The sequence below is a fragment of the Lissotriton vulgaris genome, chromosome 5 (genome assembly GCF_964263255.1).
Source record: "Lissotriton vulgaris chromosome 5, aLisVul1.2, whole genome shotgun sequence".
Taxonomy (NCBI): Eukaryota; Metazoa; Chordata; class Amphibia; order Caudata; family Salamandridae; genus Lissotriton; species Lissotriton vulgaris.
This window is the reverse complement of record NC_141693.1, coordinates 756,408,452-756,433,928: the sequence shown is the minus strand read 5'-3', so window position 1 is coordinate 756,433,928 and position 25,477 is coordinate 756,408,452. Positions and strand designations below refer to the sequence as shown.

At 41.9% G+C, this 25,477-nt stretch overlaps 1 protein-coding gene across 10 annotated transcripts in view; it reads right to left on the bottom strand.

Moving 5' to 3' along the window:
- ZNF362 (zinc finger protein 362) overlaps positions 1–25,477 on the bottom strand; it is a 215,980-nt gene that overhangs the window by 132,195 nt on the left and 58,308 nt on the right. For 4 of the 10 annotated variants that reach the window (XM_086922203.1, XM_086922205.1, XM_086922206.1 and 1 more), the window contains exon 1: positions 7,550–7,799. The exons of 5 other annotated variants lie outside the window; for them this stretch is intronic. In XM_086922203.1, coding sequence (XP_086778329.1) covers positions 7,550–7,659 — 110 coding nt within the window. In that variant the 5' untranslated portion in view covers positions 7,660–7,799. Of the gene's footprint in view, positions 1–7,549; positions 7,817–25,477 lie in introns of those variants that run through there. One more of the 10 variants, XM_086922204.1, reaches the window with a different exon arrangement.

Sequence of the window (25,477 nt, the reverse complement as noted above, 5' to 3'; positions counted from 1 at the left end):
TGGTTGTAAAATTTCCGTATGCAGTTTTTATTTTTTTGTCTCTATGATAGGTAGTTGTAAGCCGAGAACTGCGAACCTTAGTCAGAGAAAAAAATGAAGATTACTAGGTAGACCTTTCTAAAAGTATGTGGCCTCTCTTAAAAATATATGTCCCTAATAGGTCCCTTGGCACGAGCTGTGTGCCCAGGCTGGGAGTGAGTGTTAGTGAATTATAAAGGGAGTCAAAAGAGGTAATTTAGGCCGGTTAGTTACATGGATGAAGGAAAGGGCTGTCGTGAGATAGAGTATATACATACTTTTGTTGCATATCTAGGTCGCTACGAAGCTAGGGAGAGTGTTGATTGATTTTCTCGTACATCATAGCCTTTATAGGGTTGACGTGACTATGCATTTTGGGAAGAGCATCATTTAGAAATGTATGGGCCTGCTTATTAATTTTGGGATATGATTCCTACAGGTTTGGTTTAGACGTTTACAATATTGCTCGGTCTACCGCATGTTGTTGCGATGTTTTCTATTTCAGGCATCTTTGGTAGACATTTCCATCACCCAATGCATACTCTCAAGAGAGAAATGTATGGACTGATTTTTAAATTTTTAAATTGATTCCGTATATGTTCGATACATACGGATGTAGTATAATTAAGGATCGCATGTTTTTTAGCTGAAACAATTTGGGTGTTCTAAATATATTCCCATTGTTGAATCATACCCCCAATATGGTGGATGACTTGTTCCGCGGTACCTATTGAGGAAGATTTATAATACCGGAAGTAGTGTTCTGCTTTCGGGTGCTGGGCCGCTTCGGAAGTATATTTAAAGACGGCGTGCCTCGAGGAGGATTGATGCGGACTGCCGGAGGCATATACCCCGGGGGGGGAGGGGAGGGGGGGGGGGGGGGTGGAATCGTCAACGAATACAGGTATGCGACACTGTATCTAGATAGGGCGTATTGATATTGTCCTAAGTTCCTCGTTATATTAAGTACAATTTTAGCAGCTTTCATCAAGTCTCCTTTGTTGTCGGTGTATATAGATCCTGTTTAGGACTGTTTTTAACTTGCACCCACGTATTTGCCACGAACCGCGTGCATGAGGAAACAGAATACAGATATTGCTGGGCACTGTTTTTAATTTTCACCCGCGGATTTACTACGGACACGTGCATGTGGAAACAATGTTAAAAGGTAACTTTGTGAATTTTTTTAACTAGACAGAGTATTGAGTTAGGAGAGTTAGGAAATGGGAGGGTATTTGTGTTTGCCGTGTCTGGGAGTTAAAATCTATATCTCCGGTCAATAGCGTCAAAAAGGGACTACGTGTAGAGAAGACCGTTCTAACTGGCACCCTGCTTGACAGCACCGTCCTATGTCAATGAAAGCAGTAATTAATAAATTCTGCGGGTGGGAAGTGCATTAGCTTAATTGCACTAGGCACCTCTCCTCCTATGATCCTTTAGGGGTGATAGGGGAGGTCCATATACGGAGGCTATCATGAGTTTTATATCTTTTCAGATCACACTCCATTTTTAGGCTTGGAGGATTTCTCTGAAATATAGTGATGACTTATTGTGTACCGGTACTGCAGGATATGATACTGTGACCAACATCTGCTTGAAGGTAACCATATGTTGCTAAAACTGTAATATAAGCATTAGGCTTAATGCCCACCCATGAAGGTTAGTTTAGGTACTGCTGCATACCGGCAACCTCACAGAGACTAACGCGTCATATGATCGCGTCCTCCTGCTGAATGCCCACGGGTCTGTATCACCGTGACCTAGGGCTCGGTGCGCATTCAATCATCCGGACGCGATCATATGACGAGTTAGTCTCTGTGAGGTTGCCGGTAGGCAGCAGTAACGCAACTAGAAGGTTCTGATATAAATCCCTATTGAAAACAATGATCTGGATCCCTAGCTCTGACGAAGTTGCTTCAAATTGAGTATAGCAACGAAACATGTTGGCTAGTTATGATTAATCTTTGACTTGATAGGAGTCAATTTTAACGTGGAAAGGCTTACAGCTAAAGAATAAAGATTATGGGTGGCAAGTAAGCTTTACCAATTTTTACTGGTGAGGACTACGTCTTTGGTTCTCACGGGATCATTTGAACACATGCTCGATTTCTGCACATATAGGAAGTACATTCACATTTAGGTTGTTTACTTCTTATTTCTCGTTTTAGTTTTCATTTGGTTGTGGATTTGTTGCACTATATATGCATATTTTTCCATTGGAAAGAAGGTAACCGATGATGAGAAGTGGGTCACTGGCGAGTACCAGTCAGTGTTTTCCCCCTTGGTGTTGCTACGTTGAGGTGCCTTCTTTCCTTCTCACACTTTTTCTTTGTGATGAAAGGTCTGTGGTGGTGGTTTATTTCTTTTTAGAAGTAGGATACACTGCGGTTTGATGACCAACTAAGTTCATTGGTTTATATAAAATGATGTCTTAAATTGATTTGACACGTTTTGGACTGCTAATTGTAAACCTTGTTTTGTGTATTCCTGTAGGGACAGCTAATTATTGACATTAATTCACTGAGTGGGGGGCTGGCTGTCCTGGTATTCCCCTTGATACTCCCATTGTATTGGTGCCTTTGGGGTATACCAGGGAGGTGTAGAGACCCCCTCTTTTTCATACACTAATGGGATTTCTGTAGCCCAAAATAAAATATTATGATATGTGCGGACTCTAGGGTGGTTCCTAAATCAAATGAATGCATAAATTGAGATTGAATACTGGATAACAAAATTGTTTTCAGCCTGAAATCAGGTTTGAATGAGTGGGGCGTCTGAGTATGTGTTTATGTATTTATTGGCCTCATTTGATTACTGGTGTGTGGAGCTGTGGACAATAGGTTGTCTGTATCAAAACAGGCTGGATCTTAGATATGTTGATAATATTACTGCTGTTTGTAAACTTATTGTTGTGTTCATCTTTTACAGATTTTAACTGTGATTGGCAAGTTTATGTAACTTTCCTGATGAAGGTGTTGGCCAAATATTTGTGTCCACGGAACGTGTCGATGCTTTTTGAAGAAAACTGCGTAAAATCTGTGGCGACAATTTTATCGGATCAAAGCATTAGGATAATTATCTATAGCCGATACAATTGATTTATGCTTGATTTAGTGATTTTCTTTGGAAATAGGAATTCGTTTTTCCTTTTTATGTTCCCAATTTTGTGTACTATAATTAGTTTTGTGCACAAATGTGTTTTTAAACAAAGATTATGCTGTGTTCTTTTCCTGATGTTTTTTAATATCATTATATAGTCCTGACTTGGGACTGTCATAAATGTTATTGTTTATTGTGATTTGTATGGTACCTATTATTTATGAATAAGTTTGTATATTTTTTAGATCTGTATTTTTCCAGATTTGTCTCTTTTGATTACATCCTTTATTTCCACTGTTAGTCTACTGGTGTGAGGCTGTCCGTGTATAAGTGGTGTGGTAATTGTCCATTAATCCAAAGTTTTTTTTTCTCTGACTAAGGTCTTTGTTGGTACCCCTCCCCTTTGGTTGGTGGGTCCCTCTCTCTTTCTTTGAGAACTGTGAACCACCATTGCAAAAGAAGCACTCCCTTCAGTGGGTGACCCTGATGGAGACTTCAGATTAATTTCTGGAGCGGTATCCAACCCACTTCCACTTTGTAGGTTGAGATACAGTCCAGTGTCCATGTTGAGGGGAGTAAATTATCCACCTTGCCGTAACAAATGTTTTGAAGCCCTTGAAGTATATCCAAATTGAAGTCAAACAAGGTCTCCAGCAATACAAGGTTGTTGGATGAGCCTTGGTACTTAAGTAGCACAACAAAGGTCTGGCACAGGTCCACATTGGCTCTGGGCCAGAGACCAGCATCGGAACTGGGTTCAGCACAGGTGTTGTTTGAGTCAGTATCAGCATTGGCCAGGACCAGCGTTGACCCTTTGGCCAGGAGCAGCTGTGGGCTCACACCAGAAGAAAGCCAAGTGGGGTCAGCCTACTCTGGGTAGCAACACACAGGCAGAATGGACTGGTGGCCCCTGCAGCTTTATTGGGCCTGAAGGCATCCCAGAGGGAGCGGCATTGCCATCAACGTTTGCACCATGGTCTCCTTAAGGGCCTCAATCTGCTCCAGGGTCGACTGCAGCCTAGGTAAATTGGGGCGTGCCAGGACTAGCCTCAGCATGGATTAAGGGCTGGAAGACACTGGCCGAGTCAGGCCCTTGGACTGCACAGCTTCTTGCCTTATTTCGAATGGTGAGAGGGGGATGATTCCAGTTTGTCCTTCTTGCACTTATGCCACGCCTCGGACATGGAATTATCCAAGGACGATGATCAGTATTTGGCACAAGAGTGGCACTATGATCTACAGCTGGAACAGTCCTATGACTAGGAGCGACCTAGAGGTTTCGAATATGACCACTTCCTTTGTTCTGTGATTTAGAGCTGCTTCCCACTCTGTAATCACCTTCTGTGTCATAAGTTGTGGCTGAATCAGTTCAACAGAGATATATACTGTTCACATCATATATGTCTTGGGTGAGACATTCATAAGAATTGTGTTTGTGGATGACTGGCTGTTTGATAATGCGGTTTGGTAGGGCATTGGCAAGTTTCTGAGTGTGGTTTGTGTACGTGGGCATGCAGTTAGGATTTAGTAAATCACCAGTGATTCTGAAAATGTCTTTTGTTGGGCATGTTGCATCTGTGAGGTGAGAGTGGTTAGGGGAGGGGGGCAGGGTGATGTTTGTTTTTGCTCTGGTTTTCATAATAAATGCATAGTTGAATCTTTTCTGGTTTTGGAGCTGGTTCAACTCATCGTAGTGGTCTATTTTCCTTTGCTGTTTATCTTAGTTCTGGTTTTCAGTTCCTGTACATTTACATCACAGTTAAACAGTCAGCATTCTGACAACGGTGCCGGTGAACCAAGGCGTTGAGAAGGACAAAAATTCCAAAGGCGCAAAACAGCCACAGGTGGACAAAGTGGACCGAATTAGTTAATTTTCTGGGAATCATCACAAAGTTAGGATTGTAAGGAGTGTAGGTCAAATTTCTTCACAAGACTATTATTGTTCTTGTCCCAGGGGCACTTGGTGTATGGGATGATTGTTAGCTACTACAATCAAGGAGGGGAGGACAAATCACCCTGACGGTTGTCGCTATTATGCCCAGGCTTGATGGAAATGGAAGATTATGCCAGACTCATTGCTTTGGGCACCACCCAACTTGTTTACAGTGAGAAAACCTCTAAAGGAATTGAAAGGCTGGCAGCCATTAGGATATGCATAACATGATGTAAACAGAGAGAGACACAATGTGGTAGCTCCCTTTTCACTCAGGCTTTTAAAGAAATGAATGAGAAAATAAAGCTGACTTAGAAGAGTTGTGCGAAAAAGTCTCGATGGGAGGAGGCTTAATGAACACTTTCTTTGAGAGACAGACGTTTAAGATAATACAATTTAAAGATCTCCACAAGGGGTACTATCTCTAGGCTGCAAGGATGGGCAGAAAGGCAGATGCAGGGCAGCTGTACCTTCCATCACCTAGTGTAGGGTTGCCCACATACAATAAAACAATAATATTGAACAAATATCACAGGAACCATCTTCAAAGTGGTAGTGAAGAAGGTCAATCTAGATCCAAGAAAGCTTCTCATTGGGATCAGGGGACAGGTCTTGAAATTTGACACACTAATTTTAGCCCTGGCTTTCATAATGGAAAAGAGCTGCTGAATGAGCAAATCCGTTTTAAGCTGGCTAAATCATGAAAGGGATTGTTAACTGGAATACCTTTGAATTGTCTGTATAGGACAACAGGAAATTCTAGAGAATGTGTATGAAGGTGTAGAATAAATGCTAGAGCAGTCGGTCAGTACTGGATAGGGTTCACAAGAGAGGAACGAGGGAGTTTAAGGCACAGCCAGTGATCTGAAAGCATAAATGGGATACTGGTAAGAAAGTCTACACAGTCATGAAAATGTAACTAATGTGTAGACAAGCTCACAGCAAAATAGCAACAAAAAATAGAAACGTAAATATAACACACATTAAACAGGACCAACCTCACTAATAATCAAAGCCTGTCAATGATATGAATACTTAACCTGCACACAGTAAGCTAATCAACTCCTTAGCACCTGAATAGGCAGTGAATGGCCCTAGCATGGAATAATACAGGAGTAAAGTAGGGGCAGCATTGTCACTCTGCAAAGTCTAGTAATAGTTATGCCAAATAAATATGAATTGTAGATAAAGAGACTCAGGCATACACCAGGTCACGAGATGGCCTTGAAATGACAAAATTATTTCACTATCGACAAATTGAGTAGCGTGAGAAATGGCATTAAACAAGGCAAATTTTATGGCCACCTCCCTGTCAATACTTAAAAAGATCTCCGCAAATGGAGACATATACCATCCTCTATCATGGGTCACATCAATCTAGTTAAAGTGAAATTTTACCCGAAATAACTATTTATATTTCAAATTCTCCACTGCAACTTGGAAGATTTTTGGGGAAAAAGTTAATCACCTTATTGTAACTTCTATTTTGGTTGGTAGGGCCTCAAGGGAGGCAAGAAAGAAATGATGCACACCATTGCTGAAATGGGTCTGGTCCTGCCCTGATTTCGAGTTATATTATTTCTCCAACAGTGCTTTATTTATCCGCCCCTTGGAGATTCCCCTTTGTAGGCGCCCTTTTTTCAGCAAATTCGATTGAAACCTACACAGTATGGCAGGCTTAAGTAACAGATTAAAAAAAAAAAATTATTTAAGACTCTGCTGGATTTATGTTGGGCATATATAATGGGGGAAATAAATCAATATAAAGGAAGAGTACGGGTGCTTACCCTAATCTGGGAATGATAGGCTGCCAGACGATATGACAGAATGGCAGGAAGAGGATCTTCGAGAACTAGGCCCGATGTTGGATCATTGATGGGTTTGTTTAGCTGTGATGCTGCAAGATCGAAATGGAATTGACTAGAGGAGTAAGTTACTTACATACCTCAAAGTACAAAGTAAATTTGCTGCTCGTTAAAAAAATAATATATAGGTATTATACCACGTTCCGCACAAGGGATAAGGTACCACTTAAATTATAAGGGCAGAGAGAGTACAGACCTCAGCTGTAATTATATTGGGAAAGTGAACGTCGCAGGCTGACCTAGCACTGTGTGTTAGGTCTTGCAACATCATTCTTTGGAGTGCGTTGGGCAAGAGAAGCTCTAGAAATTGGCCAAGAACCTTGTTGGTAACTAATGTGATGGAACAATATATTGTATGAGCTTAAGATGTAATGTAAATGAAGCTATCCAGTTTATTGTTGCTGTCTGGAACTAATAAACAAAGTTTAAAGAAATTGGCCAAGAACCGCAATCGTGATCTCACAGGCATCTGGCTGCTTTCACCAATGTCCGCACTACATCCCTTACTATAGGCAACCCTTTCACCAAGGGACAATGGTGGCCAATTGACCACACAAATGTTGTTCAAATAAGAGTTTTCCTTAATGGCAGAGAGACAGTTAGCTTTTCTACGTGCTATATTGTTCATACTCACGAGTTGGATTCCGATGTAAGAGGGCTACAGCTGCCTGGCAAGAAGTGTGGATGGTGCTCCGTGATACCATTGAGCAGCAGAGGCGACTGCTTTCCTCCAAGCTCAAACATGGGAGCAGGGTCCAGATAGAGAGTACTCAACCCAAGTGAGAAACTCCTCTATGTAAGATATCTGAATTTTGTAAACTAATTTGGTCTACAAATCAACAGCTTTATTTCACAAAATGTTTTGTTTTGGAAGGGAGTAGAAGATGAGAGTTCGTCTTGGCTGTAATAAAAAGAAAAAAAACATGTACTATTTCATGCAAACCAAAATATTAGCAAAGACGACTGCATTTCTTAGTGATTTTTTATGTACCAGAGGGCGAGTTCATTTTACATTGTACTCTGAGCTCCTGCAGCTTAGGGCAAGGTCGTTCGAAAACAACAGGGAGGATAAAATGTTGGTTTAAGGACCGTTAGGCAAAGGCAGATTAAATGACTAGTTCTTAAAAAACAAATTCTGAAATTGAAATAAAATTCAGCCTACTGCCATGTGCAGATGAATACAATTCTCCCAAAAATGGACAATGAAATGTCTTACTGTGAAGATCTACAGCGGATTCATGAAAAGTATGCTGCAGACCACTTGGATCGAGACAGAATGGAACCTGATGCCAAGGTAGTAAAAGCTGGTTTTTCCATTGCAGAAGTATTCCACAACTTTCACGCTTGAGTGGCCATTTCATGTTTTCCACATGCAGAGTGAATCAGTAGGAAATGCCTACTTCTAATTTATGTAAAAAATGTAGGCTCCATCAGCACAGAAGAAGAAGGGTGTGAAGGCACAACCTAAACTAGATAGACACCGCTGCACTACAGTGAACATGTACAATTAAAAGGCAACAACTACAGGTTTCAGGATTCGTAGTGCAAACTGCACGTCTACAATATACAATACAACATACCACGTCAACAGTCCAATATATAAATGCTTGAAATGGACACTGCAAAAGAGTGCAGAATCATCATTATGTTCGAACAAATGTGATGTAGTAAGGATTAGTGTAGAACTGCATTTTATAGAGCAGCATCGAGAGAATCTTGAACAGTCATGATAAGGTCTTCATCTTGTGTGTATTTTATCCACCATGGTCACGATTACCCTTTAGAGCCTGCGGGTAAATGTGGAAATATCTAGAAGGGCATTGAAAGAGTGACACTTCAACACTGATTCCATATCAGAGTGGCTAGTCAAATGACCATTGGATATGGGGCAAAAGGCCCAACACAACAAACAATAACTCACCCACATCAGCATTCTGCTCATGTATTATGCTAATGCATTGGATAACATGAGGTGCCTAAATCAGGCAAAGCTATCTGCTCAATTAGCCGATATTTGCCGTAGGACTGTGAAGGGTATTGTTGGAATTTTTTTGAAACATTGAAGCATTTGTTCAGTAATGACATTTCCTTAAAAGCGTGCATATCAGATGTATTATACATCTGCTGCGGCAACATCTGTATAGGCCTCCAGATCACCTACTCAACAGCCTGTGTAATCAAACTAAAGATGCAGCTAGGAGATTGCCAACTAAGGCGACACCGGCAGGCGATTTACCACCCCAACCTAAGTTTCCATTGATGGAGAAAAAAAACTTCATATGTGGTACGATCCACTGATAATCACAAAATAAATAAACTGTATTACGTAGAAACCTACAACCCTCTGGTATTCAACAAATAAAAAGGATCTAAAAAGTGTTGATAGGTTACTCTTATTCATAGTCTAAGAATCCCCAAACAGGCTTATAGAAAGAAAACATAGAAGCTATATTCAGAGTTATCAAAAGAGCACCTTGCACTGTTTATTGAACCACAGAGGCTAAGCTTTTAAGCAGTAATCCACACCTCTACTTCAGCAGTATGGGTGCCCTAGGCTTAGAACTGCTGTGTAACCAGAGCTGTTCAACGAATATTGTACTCCCTTAGAACCTGAGAACTATTAAGAGGAAAATGAACAATGGGAAGAGTTCTGGGTGAGCAGAAGGGCTGTGCATGCCTTGTTTGGACACGTTTTTCTGTTATGAAGTGGATTTTGAATGAAGTTTACATTCAACCCTGCTGGAATCTGTGCACTCAAATTACTGGACTTAGGAGGGACGCACCTTGCCGATTCCTGGAAACTTAACATAGAACACTAACGAACAGCCTCAATAAAATATGTAGTGATGGTACTCACTGCAGTCCTTATAAGACTTCCTGTCATCATCCTGGATACTCTAGGTTTTAACAGAGAGTCTAACAAAAGCAAAGTACCTTTACATGCAGAGAAGGAAGTGGTTTTAACTAAAACGAGTTCCCATCAGTCCACCATCGAGACCGCCCTTCATCATTTGGGATCTCTTTAGCAAAATAATTCACAATCAGGGGTGAAAAAACCTGTGTTGGTGCTTAGTTACCATTCACAGGAAAAACCCAGTGTATAATACTGATGTGAGATGCTAATGTGAATAGGATAGCGTTTCTGGTGGTGAACTGAATAGCAGTGCTTAAGAAAAAGTGAAAAAAAGATAAAGAGATCTAAAATTAGGTCGTGATTGGGAAAACAATTTAATAGGCACCCTCACACTCCTAAGTCAATAAAAACAGTGCTAAATAGTGGTTTAACAAATATCCACTATAAAAGGATATAAGGTCGACATGTTTCTGCAGACAAATGAGGTCTAGAGATCCCCTGCTGCTTCCTCAGGACCATTAGAGCTACTGCTAGGATTAAATAAAATAAATCATATCACCTGAAGGTGTATGTATTATCATCCTCTCATCCTGAAATATAGGAAGAAAATGGTATGTGTAAAGGTACAGTTTAAAAACAACAAGTGAAATCCACATTATGCTTCAAGTTTACAATGTGCCAGTCATCCAATGAGTAATGACCAAAAAAGATACAGACCGTCAGAGTCAATCAGAAAAACACCAAATATAGCGGTTTTATAAGTGTATGTTCACTCACCCAACTGATGAGAAGGAACAGCCCCACCTCACCTGGCGCGAGCTCAGGTAGTGGATGCACCGCACTATAAAAGATAACAAACTCAGATGTAGTTACATCTATATACACTCCATGGCAAAAACATCTCCATGCAGGCGCCACCCCTGCGTCACACGCATACAGCAACCAGTACCCTCTCCCTGGTCGAGTTTGTCATTGTAAGAAAGATGGTCTCAAACGGTCTACAGACCAACAAGATCCACATTGATTCATCCCTGCATAGCCCATAAAGTGACTCACCTCTCCGTCGGTACACCGGTCGTCCCTCAAAGCTCTTTCGTAGGGAGGAAACGACTCGGTGCACCGACGGGGCTTTTGAAGTCTGATCTGGGTCCGCCCTGAGCAGCGACCGGCGTCGGGCAAGTTCTGACGCCTCTCGCGCGTCATCATTGCACGCGCATCCGTCATCGCGCTTGGAATTAGGGGATTTGTAGTTCTTACGGCCCGAAATGCCACGTTGGTAAAAGTCCACCTGCGCGTCATCACGGCACACGCGCCGGTAAGCGCGTTGAATGTCGGGAATTGTAGTACGACTGAGCCATTAGTGCTTTGGTAATCGGAGTTCGAATCCCTGATCGGGTAGCAAGCATCTAGTGAGGCACAGTCAGTAATATTACCGCGACAAAGATGTTTGGAAAACGTAGACATACAATAATTGTCAGTGCAGTTGTTCATAGAGTAGGTTAGGGAGTATTCCAAAAAGATATATTAATATATATATGCCCATATATCACGTAGGCAAGTTTAGGAAGCCCTTAGCCATGTAAAGAAGCACATACTTCCACAGTTCTCTAGTTCAGTATCATATAAGGTAACAGAGCATATTTGTACACAGAATACAGGTGGGGCATCCAAGGGATTAAAGTGACATCCATGGAATTTCATCGTTCAACCCACTAGTATCACTGTGAAGTCTGTACACCCATTTTTGTTCGCATTTAAACAAGAACTTTGATATATCAATGACCGAGGAAGGGATCCATGGTTGGTCCAGTACTGTCCATGATATATCAATGGGTTGGTGGCCCGCTTGCAAAAAATGACTTGTCATTTTTGTAGCTTGTTTACAGCAACGGATAGAGCTCTTGTGCTCAGAGATTCTGTGCTTGATTTTTCTAGTGGTCATCCCCACGTAATTTAATTTACAAGGGCAGGTGATTAAATAGATCAGGTTCGAGCTGTTACAGTTTGTGAACCGTCGCAACTCCCATGGTCTATTCGTGCCTATGTCTATGGTTACTGTTTTAGTGGTTTGGGGACAGGCGCACAGTTCCCGCAGGGGTAGTGCCCCGTAACTGATGGCATGTCCCACAATGTACCAACTGCTCGTGGCAGGACGGTTTTAGGTCTGGTGTGGACCAACTGGTCTCTCAAATTTTTCCCTCTTCTAAAGGCGAACAGTGGAGGAGGTATAGGATCAGTGCCTGTCTTCAGGATCTTCCAATGTTTTTTAACAATTTTTTGCACTTTATTGGAGAATGTGCTGTATGTATTTACACATGTCATCCTTTCTTGTTGATTTCTCGGAAGTGCCGGTTCCAATAAGCATTCCCTGTTGTTGTTAGCAGCCCGTTTTTTAGATTGTTTGATGAGCTGTTTAGGGTATTTTTTATCTAGCAAGTTGCTCTCTAAGGCTAGAGAATGTGTACCGAAAGCCTTTTTTGTTGAACAGTTCCTCTGAATGCGCAGAAATTGCCCAAAGGGCAAATTGTCCCTTAAAGCCCTTGGATGGAAACTGTCATAGCTGAGCAAAGAGTTTCTTGCCATTGGCTTACGGTACAGTTCGGACTGTAAGCCTCCTCCTGATGCTGAGATCAGTAAATCTAGAAATGCTAGTTGTTTTTTATCAAACTCTATGGTGAACCTCAGGTACTGATTTCTCTCATTCAACCACGTGTGGAATTGGCGAAGTTCATCTTCTGTTCCACGCCAGACGACAAAAATGTCGTCTATGTACCTTTTCCATACTCGCAGACACTGAAGATGGGGGTTAGTGTCTGCGAGTACGTGTGTTTGTTCAAAGGTATGGACATACAGGTTAGCGAGACTAGGAGCAAAGACGCTTCCCATGCTCGTCCCGCTAACCTGTAGGTAGATGGATTCCTCATACTGGAAGAAATTCTCAGTCATTGCGATAGTAGCCAGAGTCATGATAAACCTGACCGGGGTAATCGAGTTAAGATCTCTGGTAGTTAAAAGAGCCTCAATTGCTTCTAGTGTCTCTGATTGTGGGATTGAAGTATACAGACTCTCCACATCGAAAGACACCAAGAGGTCGAGATCTCCATTGAATTCGATGTCTGGCAAGATTCTAAGGACATCCTTCGTGTCTTTGAGGAAGGTAGGCATCTCACGCACAATGGGTTGCAAGAAAAAGTCTACAAAAGTAGATAGAGGTTCCAACAGTGAACCTATCCCTGATATGATAGGTCTACCGGGCGGGGGACGTTGTGGCTTGTGTACTTTTGGAAGTGTGTAAAAGTACGGCATCTTAGGATTGACCGTACGTAGATACTGAGACTCTTTCTCAGTGATCCATCCTTCCACAAGGCCTTCCTCAACGATATGGCCAATAACTGTAGTTAGCCTATCTGTAGGATCGCTATCGAGTTTGCGATACGCCCTAGTGTCATTAAGCTGTCGCATGCATTCGTTGCGATAAGTGTCCACGTCCATTAAGACGGTAGCTCCACCTTTATCAGCTGGCTTTATTACCACTGATTCTAGATTAGCCAATCTCGCAACCGCCTCCTGTTCACTTTTGGACAAATTAACGAAACATTTCTGAGGTTGGCGATATAGCTGATTCAAGTCGTGATTCACGGCTTCTTCAAAGGCCTGTACTTTAGCCGGTAACCCCACTGTAGTAGGGTTAAAAGTGGATGGCCTCTTAAGGCCTGTGTTCTCTGTGTCTCCACTTTGTGTTGCAGTTGTCTTATTGGCAAACAAGTAGTGAAGCCTGATTTTCCGATAGAATTTAGCCATTTCAGTTTGTACAAGGAACGGATCGCCCTTGTTGGTTTTCACAAAACCTAGTCCTTTATTAAGGACCAGTTCTTCGGTGTTAGATAGAACATGTTTACTTAAATTTATCACGAGGCTGATGTTCCTGCCTGTTCCCTCGGGATCTTCTTGCCGTCTCTCAGGTCCATGGTTGCTGGAGGAAGATTCCAGCGCACCTGGCCTTGTTGTTGATTTCTCCGTTTGCCTCTCGGACGTCCAGGGCCCTGTCCTAAAAAAGACTGTTGGTTGAAATCTGGGTATGGTTGTTGAGGTCCAAAGGGACCTGGCGGGGGAAATGTGGGTGGGCCCCAAGGTGAGGGTTGCCACCATGCTGGAACTGGAGGTTGTGTGTAATAGGGGTAATATCCCCTTCGATTTCTCCCATTGGTGCCCCTACCCCTCACATTAGTCTTGGTACTACCTTGATTGGAGGAATCCGAGTCAGTGGAAACCCCGTCTGAACTGGACGTATCATATGCTGAACCCCGTCGGCCACTACTGTTAAAGGCCGCTGGTACATAATTATCCCCTGTGTATGGATAAATGGTCTCTGCCGCAAACTTGGCCAAATCCTTTTTGAATTTCTCAAGTTTCTGCGATAAGATGGAATCCCTCAGATCTTTACTGGCTTTGTTCCCTTCATCCTGTCCTTTAGTAAACGCTTTGCTGGTAAGGGTTGTCTTGATCTGGCCCTCAAGGGTTTGAATTTCAATCAAAATATCATCGGCTTTCTTTTTGGCAGTTTTGATGATCAACACCAGCCAGTCACGTGTGCATTTCCACGCGATGAGGTACCAGTCTCTGCAAAAATCCTTATTATCCAGAAATAAGCGGGGGGCATTGGTAACAATTAGCCCGCTCGGGGCGCAGTTACCCCTAAGATATTCGCCATAATGATCCGGTGGACACTGACCCTTGCTTGATTCTTCTTAAGTACAAGGACTTTAGCCCATCCATCATCGCTAGTTACTGGGGCCGATGATATAGTATTCAGTATACTCGGGTTATCAGCTAGTATTGAGTCAATTTCAGCGTCGTCAAATGCTAAGCCAGGGTTCGTGGCCATGGTCACTGCAGGAGAGACACACGGCGATAGCACACACACAGAACGGTGCGAGCCAGAAGTATATGTGTGGCAAGTTTGTAGAGGTAAACTAACCGTGGTGAGGTTGCGGTGGAAGAGTCAAGACCTGCAACAAAATGCTGCACAGAACTATTAAACACAAAAGAGGTCCTAGGGGAAAGTTTATAGACCCTATCTGTTAAGCCCCCTAAACAGAACTGACACCAACAAAAGATCAACAGAGAGTCTAACAAAAGCAAAGTACCTTTACATGCAGAGAAGGAAGTGGTTTTAACTAAAACGAGTTCCCATCAGTCCACCATCGAGACCGCCCTTCATCATTTGGGATCTCTTTAGCAAAATAATTCACAATCAGGGGTGAAAAAACCTGTGTTGGTGCTTAGTTACCATTCACAGGAAAAACCCAGTGTATAATACTGATGTGAGATGCTAATGTGAATAGGATAGCGTTTCTGGTGGTGAACTGAATAGCAGTGCTTAAGAAAAAGTAAAATGTGAAAAAAAGATAAAGAGATCTAAAATTAGGTCGTGATTGGGAAAACAATTTAATAGGCACCCTCACACTCCTAAGTCAATAAAAACAGTGCTAAATAGTGGTTTAACAAATATCCACTATAAAAGGATATAAGGTCGACATGTTTCTGCAGACAAATGAGGTCTAGAGATCCCCTGCTGCTTCCTCAGGACCATTAGAGCTACTGCTAGGATTAAATAAAATAAATCATATCACCTGAAGGTGTATGTATTATCATCCTCTCATCCTGAAATATAGGAAGAAAATGGTATGTGTAAAGGTACAGTTTAAAAACAACAAGTGAAATCCACATTATGCTTCAAGTTTACAATGTGCCAGTCATCCAATGAGTAATGACCAAAAAAGATACAGACCGTCAGAGTCAATCAGAAAAACACCAAATATAGCGGTTTTATAAGTGTATGTTCACTCACCCAACTGATGAGAAGGAACAGCCCCACCTCACCTGTCGCATGCATTCGTTGCGATAAGTGTCCACGTCCATTAAGACGGTAGCTCCACCTTTATCAGCTGGCTTTATTACCACTGATTCTAGATTAGCCAATCTCGCAACCGCCTCCTGTTCACTTTTGGACAACTTAACGAAACATTTCTGAGGTTGGCGATATAGCTGATTCAAGTCGTGCTATGCAGGGATGAATCAATGTGGATCTTGTTGGTCTGTAGACCGTTTGAGACCATCTTTCTTACAATGACAAACTCGACCAGGGAGAGGGTACTGGTTGCTGTATGCGTGTGACGCAGGGGTGGCGCCTGCATGGAGATGTTTTTGCCATGGAGTGTATATAGATGTAACTACATCTGAGTTTGTTATCTTTTATAGTGCGGTGCATCCACTACCTGAGCTCGCGCCAGGTGAGGTGGGGCTGTTCCTTCTCATCAGTTGGGTGAGTGAACATACACTTATAAAACCGCTATATTTGGTGTTTTTCTGATTGACTCTGACGGTCTGTATCTTTTTTGGTCATTACTCATTGGATGACTGGCACATTGTAAACTTGAAGCATAATGTGGATTTCACTTGTTGTTTTTAAACTGTACCTTTACACATACCATTTTCTTCCTATATTTCAGGATGAGAGGATGATAATACATACACCTTCAGGTGATATGATTTATTTTATTTAATCCTAGCAGTAGCTCTAATGGTCCTGAGGAAGCAGCAGGGGATCTCTAGACCTCATTTGTCTGCAGAAACATGTCGACCTTATATCCTTTTATAGTGGATATTTGTTAAACCACTATTTAGCACTGTTTTTATTGACTTAGGAGTGTGAGGGTGCCTATTAAATTGTTTTCCCAATCACGACCTAATTTTAGATCTCTTTATCTTTTTTTCACATTTCACTTTTTCTTAAGCACTGCTATTCAGTTCACCACCAGAAACGCTATCCTATTCACATTAGCATCTCACATCAGTATTATACACTGGGTTTTTCCTGTGAATGGTAACTAAGCACCAACACAGGTTTTTTCACCCCTGATTGTGAATTATTTTGCTAAAGAGATCCCAAATGATGAAGGGCGGTCTCGATGGTGGACTGATGGGAACTCGTTTTAGTTAAAACCACTTCCTTCTCTGCATGTAAAGGTACTTTGCTTTTGTTAGACTCTCTGTTGATCTTTTGTTGGTGTCAGTTCTGTTTAGGGGGCTTAACAGATAGGGTCTATAAACTTTCCCCTAGGACCTCTTTTGTGTTTAATACTCTAGGTTTTACACTTATTTTTAATCATTTACCAACAACAACTGGAACAGCCGCAAATAATAGGAATCTTTGTTACCAGAATAACCTTCACTATCACATTAAGATATAAATAAGCATTATAAACTTTTAAGAAATGAGAAAGCTGAAGACTTGGATGAATATGCAACAAATTAGCTGTTTAAGCATGGGAGACAGAAGCAGTTTGTTGCTAGGAGTACATACAGTACATCTTTAGTGAGTGAAGAAAGCCTTGCGTACCTAGTAAGGTACAGGTGCACTTTCAACTCATCTGATTGACTGAAGAGCAAAGTTAACAAGCTGGGACAAGTATTCCAAACCAACAAGTTGAGACAAGGAACATGTTGAACACAGGCCAGATGTGTGGGATTCTCTGGAGATTCTGGTGACATGAACATAATGAAGTGTTACTTACTTTTGAAATCGCTCTTTCGGGCAGATACTCTAACCACAGAGTCATCACCTGTAGAATATCCCCAGGTGCCAGACTGAACCCAGAAGATTTTTCAGCATGGCACCGGTGTGCTGGTAGGTGGTGTTGTGCAGCTCTGCGTCGACTCCACCCTGGTCCAGAAATGACAAATGGAGCCACATATTGGCACCACCCAAGTGCGCTGATGTCAGTTTCCTTCTGTACAGTGTCCATGCCCTCTGATGCGGAGCCCAAAAACTGATTGTTTGAGCCAGTGGGCCGACCCCTAATTTGAGACCTTTTTAAATGGAAAAAAGTTTATTCCACAGAACTAGGCTGCGGGGGCAGTGAGGAACCTGCAGTTAGATAAAAGTTTCCACTAGAAACAACGTTACCAAAAATAAGTAACTTGTTCTTCTGATGAACACCTCAAACTGTAGATTCCTCACCTTGAGAATAGAGAAAGAACTGCCAAAATGTCCTTCCCGTCAAACCTTGCGGTCAAGCCAGTAGTGCTTTATACACCTGTGTACAGATGCCCATATTGCAGCCTAAGAAATATCCAGGACAGGCACTCCGCGAGCCAACACAATGGTAGTAACCTTAGCCCTCGTGGGATGGGCTCTCCACCCTTCTGGAGGCTGCTTTTTTGCAATCAAGTAGCAGGTCTTAATGTAGAAGATTATCCATCTGGACAAAGGTTTTTTTTTGCAAAGCTTGATCTTTCTTTGCCCCAGAGAACTCTACAAATAGCAGATCATCCACTTCATTGTATGAATAATAAAAAAACTGAGTAGTCTCATAGGGTCCAAACGATGGAACTTCTCCTTTTGCAAAGGGTTATGTGGGGCAAAGAAGGTCAGTACAGTGATACACAGCCTGATGTGCAAGGAATTCACAACTTTCAGGAGTAGGGCCGCTCTTATACTTAGTACAGGTTTTCCAGAAAGAAGGTGGTGTAAAGTAGCTGGACTGAAAGAACCTGAAGTTCACTTAAGCGAAGAGCGAAGGTGTTTGCAATAAGAAAGACCATGTTCATGGTCAAGAGACATAGGGAACAGCTGAGCAACAGCCCAAAAGGACTACAATAAAGTAAGGTGAGGACCAAATACATTAAAGTCCCACTGTGGCATAACAAAAGGTTTTGGAGGAAAAGTGGACCAACACTTTGAGAAACAGCATTACAACAGGTGCACTAAACAGGGATGGTTGGTCCTGTTAAAGAAGAAAGGTCAGAAGGACTGATAGCTAACATTTAACAGTGCCCATTGCAGCTCCTTGCCAGGCCAAAGACCGAGTAAACAGTAACACTTCTAACAGTTTAGCTTGCAATGGGCTCATGTTAAGGGGCCCTCCTGCAGGGAGATATTAAGGGGGTTGAAGATCTAAAAAAAGGGTGAGGCCCCCACCCTTTTTTCAGCACTATCAAATAACAGGAATAACACTCAATTCTGATCTCCGAGGAGGGACATTCTCTAGGAACACTTTTTTCCAAAAGAGCCTGAACTTCCAGACGTAACATGGACAAATGGTCCACTGTAACAGGCTTTGGGAAGGGTGGCATAGGTGGTGGGGCTGAAAGGAATGGCAGGGATAAGACCCATTTGAGGTATGCTGGTCCGGTGTTGTGGAGAAATTTGTAGGAATGGGTGAGTAGCTTGAACTTACAGCCTCAATATACTGGAAGCCAGTTGAGATTTTTGAGGTATGGAGAGATGTGGTTATTTCGCAGGATGTTCAGGATGAGTCTGGCGGCTGCGTTCTGGTTGGTTTGAAATCAGCGGACATAGGCTGAGATTCAGATGTAGAGGACAATTTCGTAATCAGGTCTATTTGTGATAAGAGCCTGGGTCACCGTTCGTCTTTTGTTTAGTGGGATCCACTTGAAAATCTTGCGTAGCATTCACAGGATGTGGAAGCATGATGAGGAGACAGAGCTGATCTGTATGCCCATGGAGAGGTTGGGATCCAGGATGATCCTGAGTTTCTTGGCATGGTACGCAAGAGCAGCCTGCATGGGCCTTCAAGAACCCATAGTACTGAAAGGCTGCTTGAAGGTGCCGAAGATGTGCAGCATGGTCTCTTTAAATGCCTTAATCTGTTGAGGTGTCGCCAACGGACCCATGAATTTGGAGTGCAGCGGAACTAGCTAAGGAATCAGCTCTTCGGTGGAGGTCCAGGTGTGAATCCACTGGGCACCTTGACATCTTTGCAACTTCTGAGAAGAACAGTGGTGAGGCTGGGATGAGGCTTACTTGGACTTCCTGTGTATCTTTCTGACTTGGACTTACCCGAAGACTTGAAATGTGACAATGACGTGCTGCAGGGCCAGCCCGGCGAGATGGAACGGGTCTGTGTCCTAGACTTTGATTGGGAGTGGCCTTCACATGACTTTCTTTATTGGTTGGCGACATATAGCTTGGCTGTACGGTCCATAATTACACTCAGGTGCATCAGGGCACCCTCCTTGCACAACTTGGGAGTTGTGGCCAACTCCAAAACACCATAGACACTCCTCGTGGGGATATGTTACAAACATATCATATATCTATATCTATATATATTTATATATGAAGTTTAATGAGCGGACACAGAGGAGAGAAAAAGGATCATCAACTGTCGAGAAAAAAGGAGCAACTTGCAGTATATACACGCATGAAGGCACAGAAAGAAAGAAAAGAAGGACATCAGCGGCTTGGGTGTAACCTCCATGTGGCTCCAATCGACACCTCTGTGGCGTAGCGTAGTTGACTTGGAGTCGCACAACACTACCTACAGTTACACAGATGCTATGCTAAAAAAATCTTTAGGATCCAGTCTGGTGCTTGGGAATATTCTAAAGATGAAGATTCTGAAAGTATACGCATCCATCAGAACAAAAACGTTGTACAAGAAAGCTAAATAAGCAAAACAAAGCCACAAGTTGCATGGTACCAGCCAAGGGCCATTCTTTTTATACCTCCCCCTATAACCTTCTTTAAAGTAGATGCTTTGCAGGTCTTGACAATCAAACTGTCCAAACTGCACTGAAGCATATTGTGTGCAAGGTAAAATGGTATAACATTATACTTGTAATAATAAATATATTTATACAATTATGCATATTCACCCAAGTAAAACAACTTGGTAATAACCCATGAATTCACCCAGAGACAATTTTGGAGAACGCCCAAAAGCCAAACATGCTGATTCAACCCACAGAGTAAATGCATTTCACACTAAAAGAGGATCTCAACGTCAGGTTTTCTCACTATCAAATGCTCAATGTGGTTTGACCAAAATAAAAAATAAAGACACGAGCACAGCTTCACATTAACAAGTAAACAATCATGTTTCACATCAATTTTAACATTTTAGGCATTGGAGGGATCAAGACAGAGCAGGTGCTGTGAAAACAGGCCTCAAAATATCATTAAAAAGTTACTATACCTCCCTATTTGTAATGCTCTTGATTATTAAAATAGTTTCAAATTATGTGAACGTGGGTAACTACTTCAATTCATTGAGCCGCCATTTTGTTCATTATCACACATGACAGCACCTTCAAATATGCAAGTTCAGCAAGTCTGCTTTACAGAAAACTCTTGTATGAGTTAATAGACTAAACTTTTTTCCCATATAAAATACAAATCTAGTCACAGGATACACATGACCCCTGACTTGTCTCTTAGTGCATTAACAGCTTTGTAGGCAGGGCAGGGGCAGGAAGGTTTCTCAAATCATGTTTAAAATCTACCACTTTTAATAAATCCATAATTAAAGCTTAAAGTCGTAGCACAGGGTCATTTGTAATCAGCAGATTTTCCATTGAAATGGTCACAAACTTTCCCACTGGCATGCGGTTTTACCGATAAAACTATATATTGTACGAACAATAATGCTTGGAAATAATGCTTGGAAATAGAGTTTCTGCAAAAATTTGTCATTTGCATATTATCAAGTAAAGTTTTCTGGTTTATTTTGCTCCTATTGAACTCTTTGCTTGAATCATACTTCTAAATTACAAAAAAGTGCTTTCATAATTTCTGAAATATTTTGAAATATTTGTAATATTAATTAACAGGCTATTTAAACGTTTTGTGTTGGAGAAAAATAACTGACATCTTCAGATGGCTCACTTGACAAAAACCTCTAACTCTAGTAAGAGAGAAAAAAATAAACTCCATTTACAAGCAGCAGTTAGTAAAAAGACAAACTGACATTTGACCTCTTTCCTTGAACAGACAGCAAATGTGTCAAGAAAAAAACAAGATTTGATGGCATCTATATTGCTTTAACACCTGCTCCTTTCCAGCCTAAATTCACTCACCTGATGGGAATAGTAGGTGCTAAAATAGTTCGAACTGATAAATTGCAAGTGGATGAGTAGATTTTTCGAGGCCTTAATTGGATATATTTCTTCTAAAGATCACAGCAGGATTAAAACTAATATAGCCTGAGAAGCAGCACCGTACATGCTAAAATGCTCTGCTAAACTTTCCAGTACATAAACATCTCAAATCACCCACTAACCTCTTGGTGCTTTACCATTTATAGATCGCGCCATCAACAAACCCTGTACCCCACTGCCAAAATTATCTTTTTTTGACATTTTGGCCACAGTGGAGGCCTCATGGCTACATTTCCCTTACTTGACCTCATGGTCATAACCTCCTCAACTCTCAAAAACGCCATTCCTCCCAAGTGGCAGGAATGCCACGTTCGCTCCAGTTTCTTCTCTTTTTCCTTGCCCTTATCTAACCGCTTCTGAGGTGATATGTCGAGGGCACCTTCCTCAAAATGCAATAAAGTTTCCAACAAGCCAATAAATGCAATAAAGTTACCAAATGATGCTCTCATTTGGGACTAAGTATCTTCAACGTTAAACAACTTCATTCCACCCGTTCATGTGTATTTCTTCTTTACAAACCAAAACTACCCAAGTCTGCGTGAAATCCCAGATCTCCAAAATATTTGGATGGTAGTAAATTCACATGTATCAGGCGAAGAGGGGAGAACTTTTGCCTAATGCGCCACCATAGATACAGCGCACCTGGCCCTCACATCACCTAATGGTACTCACAGGTATTCGAGCCTGCCCCACTTGGTCTACTCCAAGCAATGACTTCAATATGGGTAGTACGGTGTCTCGGAAGCTAATAACTACAGAAAAGGAAAACTATTACAATGAAAAAACTAAAAATATATAAATTGACAGAAAGAAAAAAAAACACCATACTCTCCCACACCTGAAACACAGCAAAGGGGGCCAGGAAAGTCATGGTGAGACCTGCATTATTTCTCAGACTATACCCAAGGGATTATACAAAATTAGATGTTGCTTCAAATTGGCAGCCTATCACCTTTGATAACATGCCCACAGGTACTTGGTGCCGTGAGAATGTACCTTTCTACACAGATTCAATCCCTTCTGCTCGGGACTTTCTACAACAGAGCACACAAAGTTGACGTGTAATGGTTTATTTCCACTGTTATGATTACATTGCTTTTAATGAATGTGAGAAGTTGGCCTGGCATATGATGTCCACTATTCTACTGGGCACCTTGCACCAGTCCAAACGACCCTTATTGATGGTAGGTTTAAGACAACCTTTATAGAAAGCTATCCTAGTGGTAGCTGTGGAGAGCAGCCTTCAGGCTCAGTCTTAAAGGAATGTAAAGCAGCTTGTTTTACCAGTCTATAATCTCTTGAATAATCAAATGAAAGTACACCACATAAGGTATATATATAAAATATATGTATTTATTCTAAGCACAACCGCTCTAGTCTCTTTATGAGGCTAGAGGCCAAAGTACAATACAATAACTTTAAATAGCACACAGTAAATAGCACAGTATACATTTGGCCCTAGGGGCCTCACAAACCATATACTAAAATAGTGGAATAAGAAGCACGTGAGGGATAGAAGTGAGGCCTAGGGCCTGTAGAACCGGTGGGGCAACCAGGAACCACCCAAGACGTGGGTCCCTTGCTCACTTTGCCACTGGATTCAAGCTAGCCTGGCTGATTAGCCAGAAATCGGTCCCAGGATGCTTGTTTCCGGTCCAGGGAAGACATGGCTTGGCAATTCGGGCTGAACTGTTCTCATGAGGCACAGGGTCAGACTGATTTACATATGGCCATATCTGAACTAGAGTTGCGGGTGAGCTAAAGAATGATGATGGATTAAACCCAGATCAGTTGACTGGGGGTGAATACTTGCACTGTTCAACACTCCGTCCATCATCCCCTATGGTTTGCTTTGCTCGCCCTAAGTATAAATCATGCCCATTTCCAAGTCAGCTTGCTACCCGACTGTCACACGCTGGGATCCCTACCCTAAGCAGACTCTGTGATGCTCCTAACATTCCAATAACAACAGGATGACATACAAGGTCTGTGATGAGCTGAGTGACAAGACTATGCAGGATGCACAACCACATGAACCCATGCAAGTATCAAACACAAGAGAGAGCCAATGAAAGATCAGCATCATCTACAAAGCAAAGATTTACTTGGTTATCATTTTATAAAATTAGGGAAAAATCCCTGTGCCCTTGTTAAAAATACAATAAAAATACCTTGCAATAACACAAATATAAGGCAAACATCGACTCTAATCAGGAGTGCCACAGACACTATAAAGCAGGACGTGTGGGTAGCTCACCACTACGCATGACTTCAAGACACTTTAAAACTATCTGAAAATGCAGAGTAAATAAATGATCGCATACTTCTTCAAATCAAACAAAGCAAACTTATTGGTGCTGATAGGAACTCACCCATAGTAACCTTACAACCTCCTTGACTGCAGAGGCTTTAAAATAACTCCCTTTATTGGACAAATTGTAACCTTGGTCAACTCAAGTGCCAGAGCATGGACTAAAAGTACTGTATGGACAGCTCTTAGGCAAAATTAAAATTGCATCCAAACCTTACACGAATCCAATGTCACAATGCTCAGGCAATCATACCTTATGATGTAAAAAACTGATAGCAATCTACGATGATAAAAGTCCTTGAGGGAGGGAGGGTATTTCGCTTGTTCTCTCATGGGAGCTGGGTGAGTGGCAAGAGTAGGCAGGACAGGTTGTTCCTACTGTGCCACAACTGGCTCTGGAACTGGGAATGCTCACTTGAGGCGATAAAGCGCTTATCCTTGAAATTGTACAGCCATCTCCGAAATCACAAAGTAATGTCTAGGGAGACGGCACACGAGGAAAGGTACATTGGGGACCAAGGCTTCTCTCAGATCTTAAGGGAGGCTGCAAACTCCGCGCAGTTTGTAGGTGACATGGGGGTTATGGTAATAACTGCCTGGGTGAATAGGCATTTCTGATGTATTTGGGGGCCAGGGCGGTTTTTAAATCTGAAGGCAGTTAATGACAGGACTTGAGACAGGATGCAAGCCCTTTTCTTTATGAGGGGGCACGAGGCAGTGGGCAAAGCCCAAGTTCGACTGCTAGGCATTTAAGGGGGGCAAGGAAGGTGGTGTTGAGTAGCAAGTTAATCAATCCTGCAAAAATACAAAGATGCTGCCCAGGTATCTTAACAAAATGGCAGTCACTGACTATGTAGCAAAGCTATATTATAAGCAGAGAAAATACCTTCAATTCAATAGTCAAATAAGCACTGGCAAGGCCAATAGGCCAGGCAAGCTTCTTCTGTCATTCATGGTTTTAGGCACTCAATAAGTCATTCTACACTCACACTCTGTCACTTATATTTGCAATCATTCATACAACCACTATGTTTTGTATTCACTAACTTACACAACCACAGTAAAACCCACACAATCATCACAACATATGCAAGTTAATTTAAAAGGATAAAAATAGAAAAATAGCTGCCACCTAAACATGGAAGGCACATGTCTGCAATAACAAATAACATAGCATTGGGAGACCGTCTGTCACTGGTGCTATGAATAGTGTGCCATCGTTTTAACGTTCCAGTATGTATGCCCTACAAGTTTCAGAATAGTAATATAATGATTCACTACAGACAATACCATTCTACGATGGTCACCTGGTTTACAAGCAGTGGCTGTGTAAGATGTGGCGGCTGCATAAGAAATGAGCGCCAGGCAAACAGCCCTTTAGCACAGACTGTGGAACTGCGGTGCGCTCTAAAAAAAAATTAAACTAAAAAGCA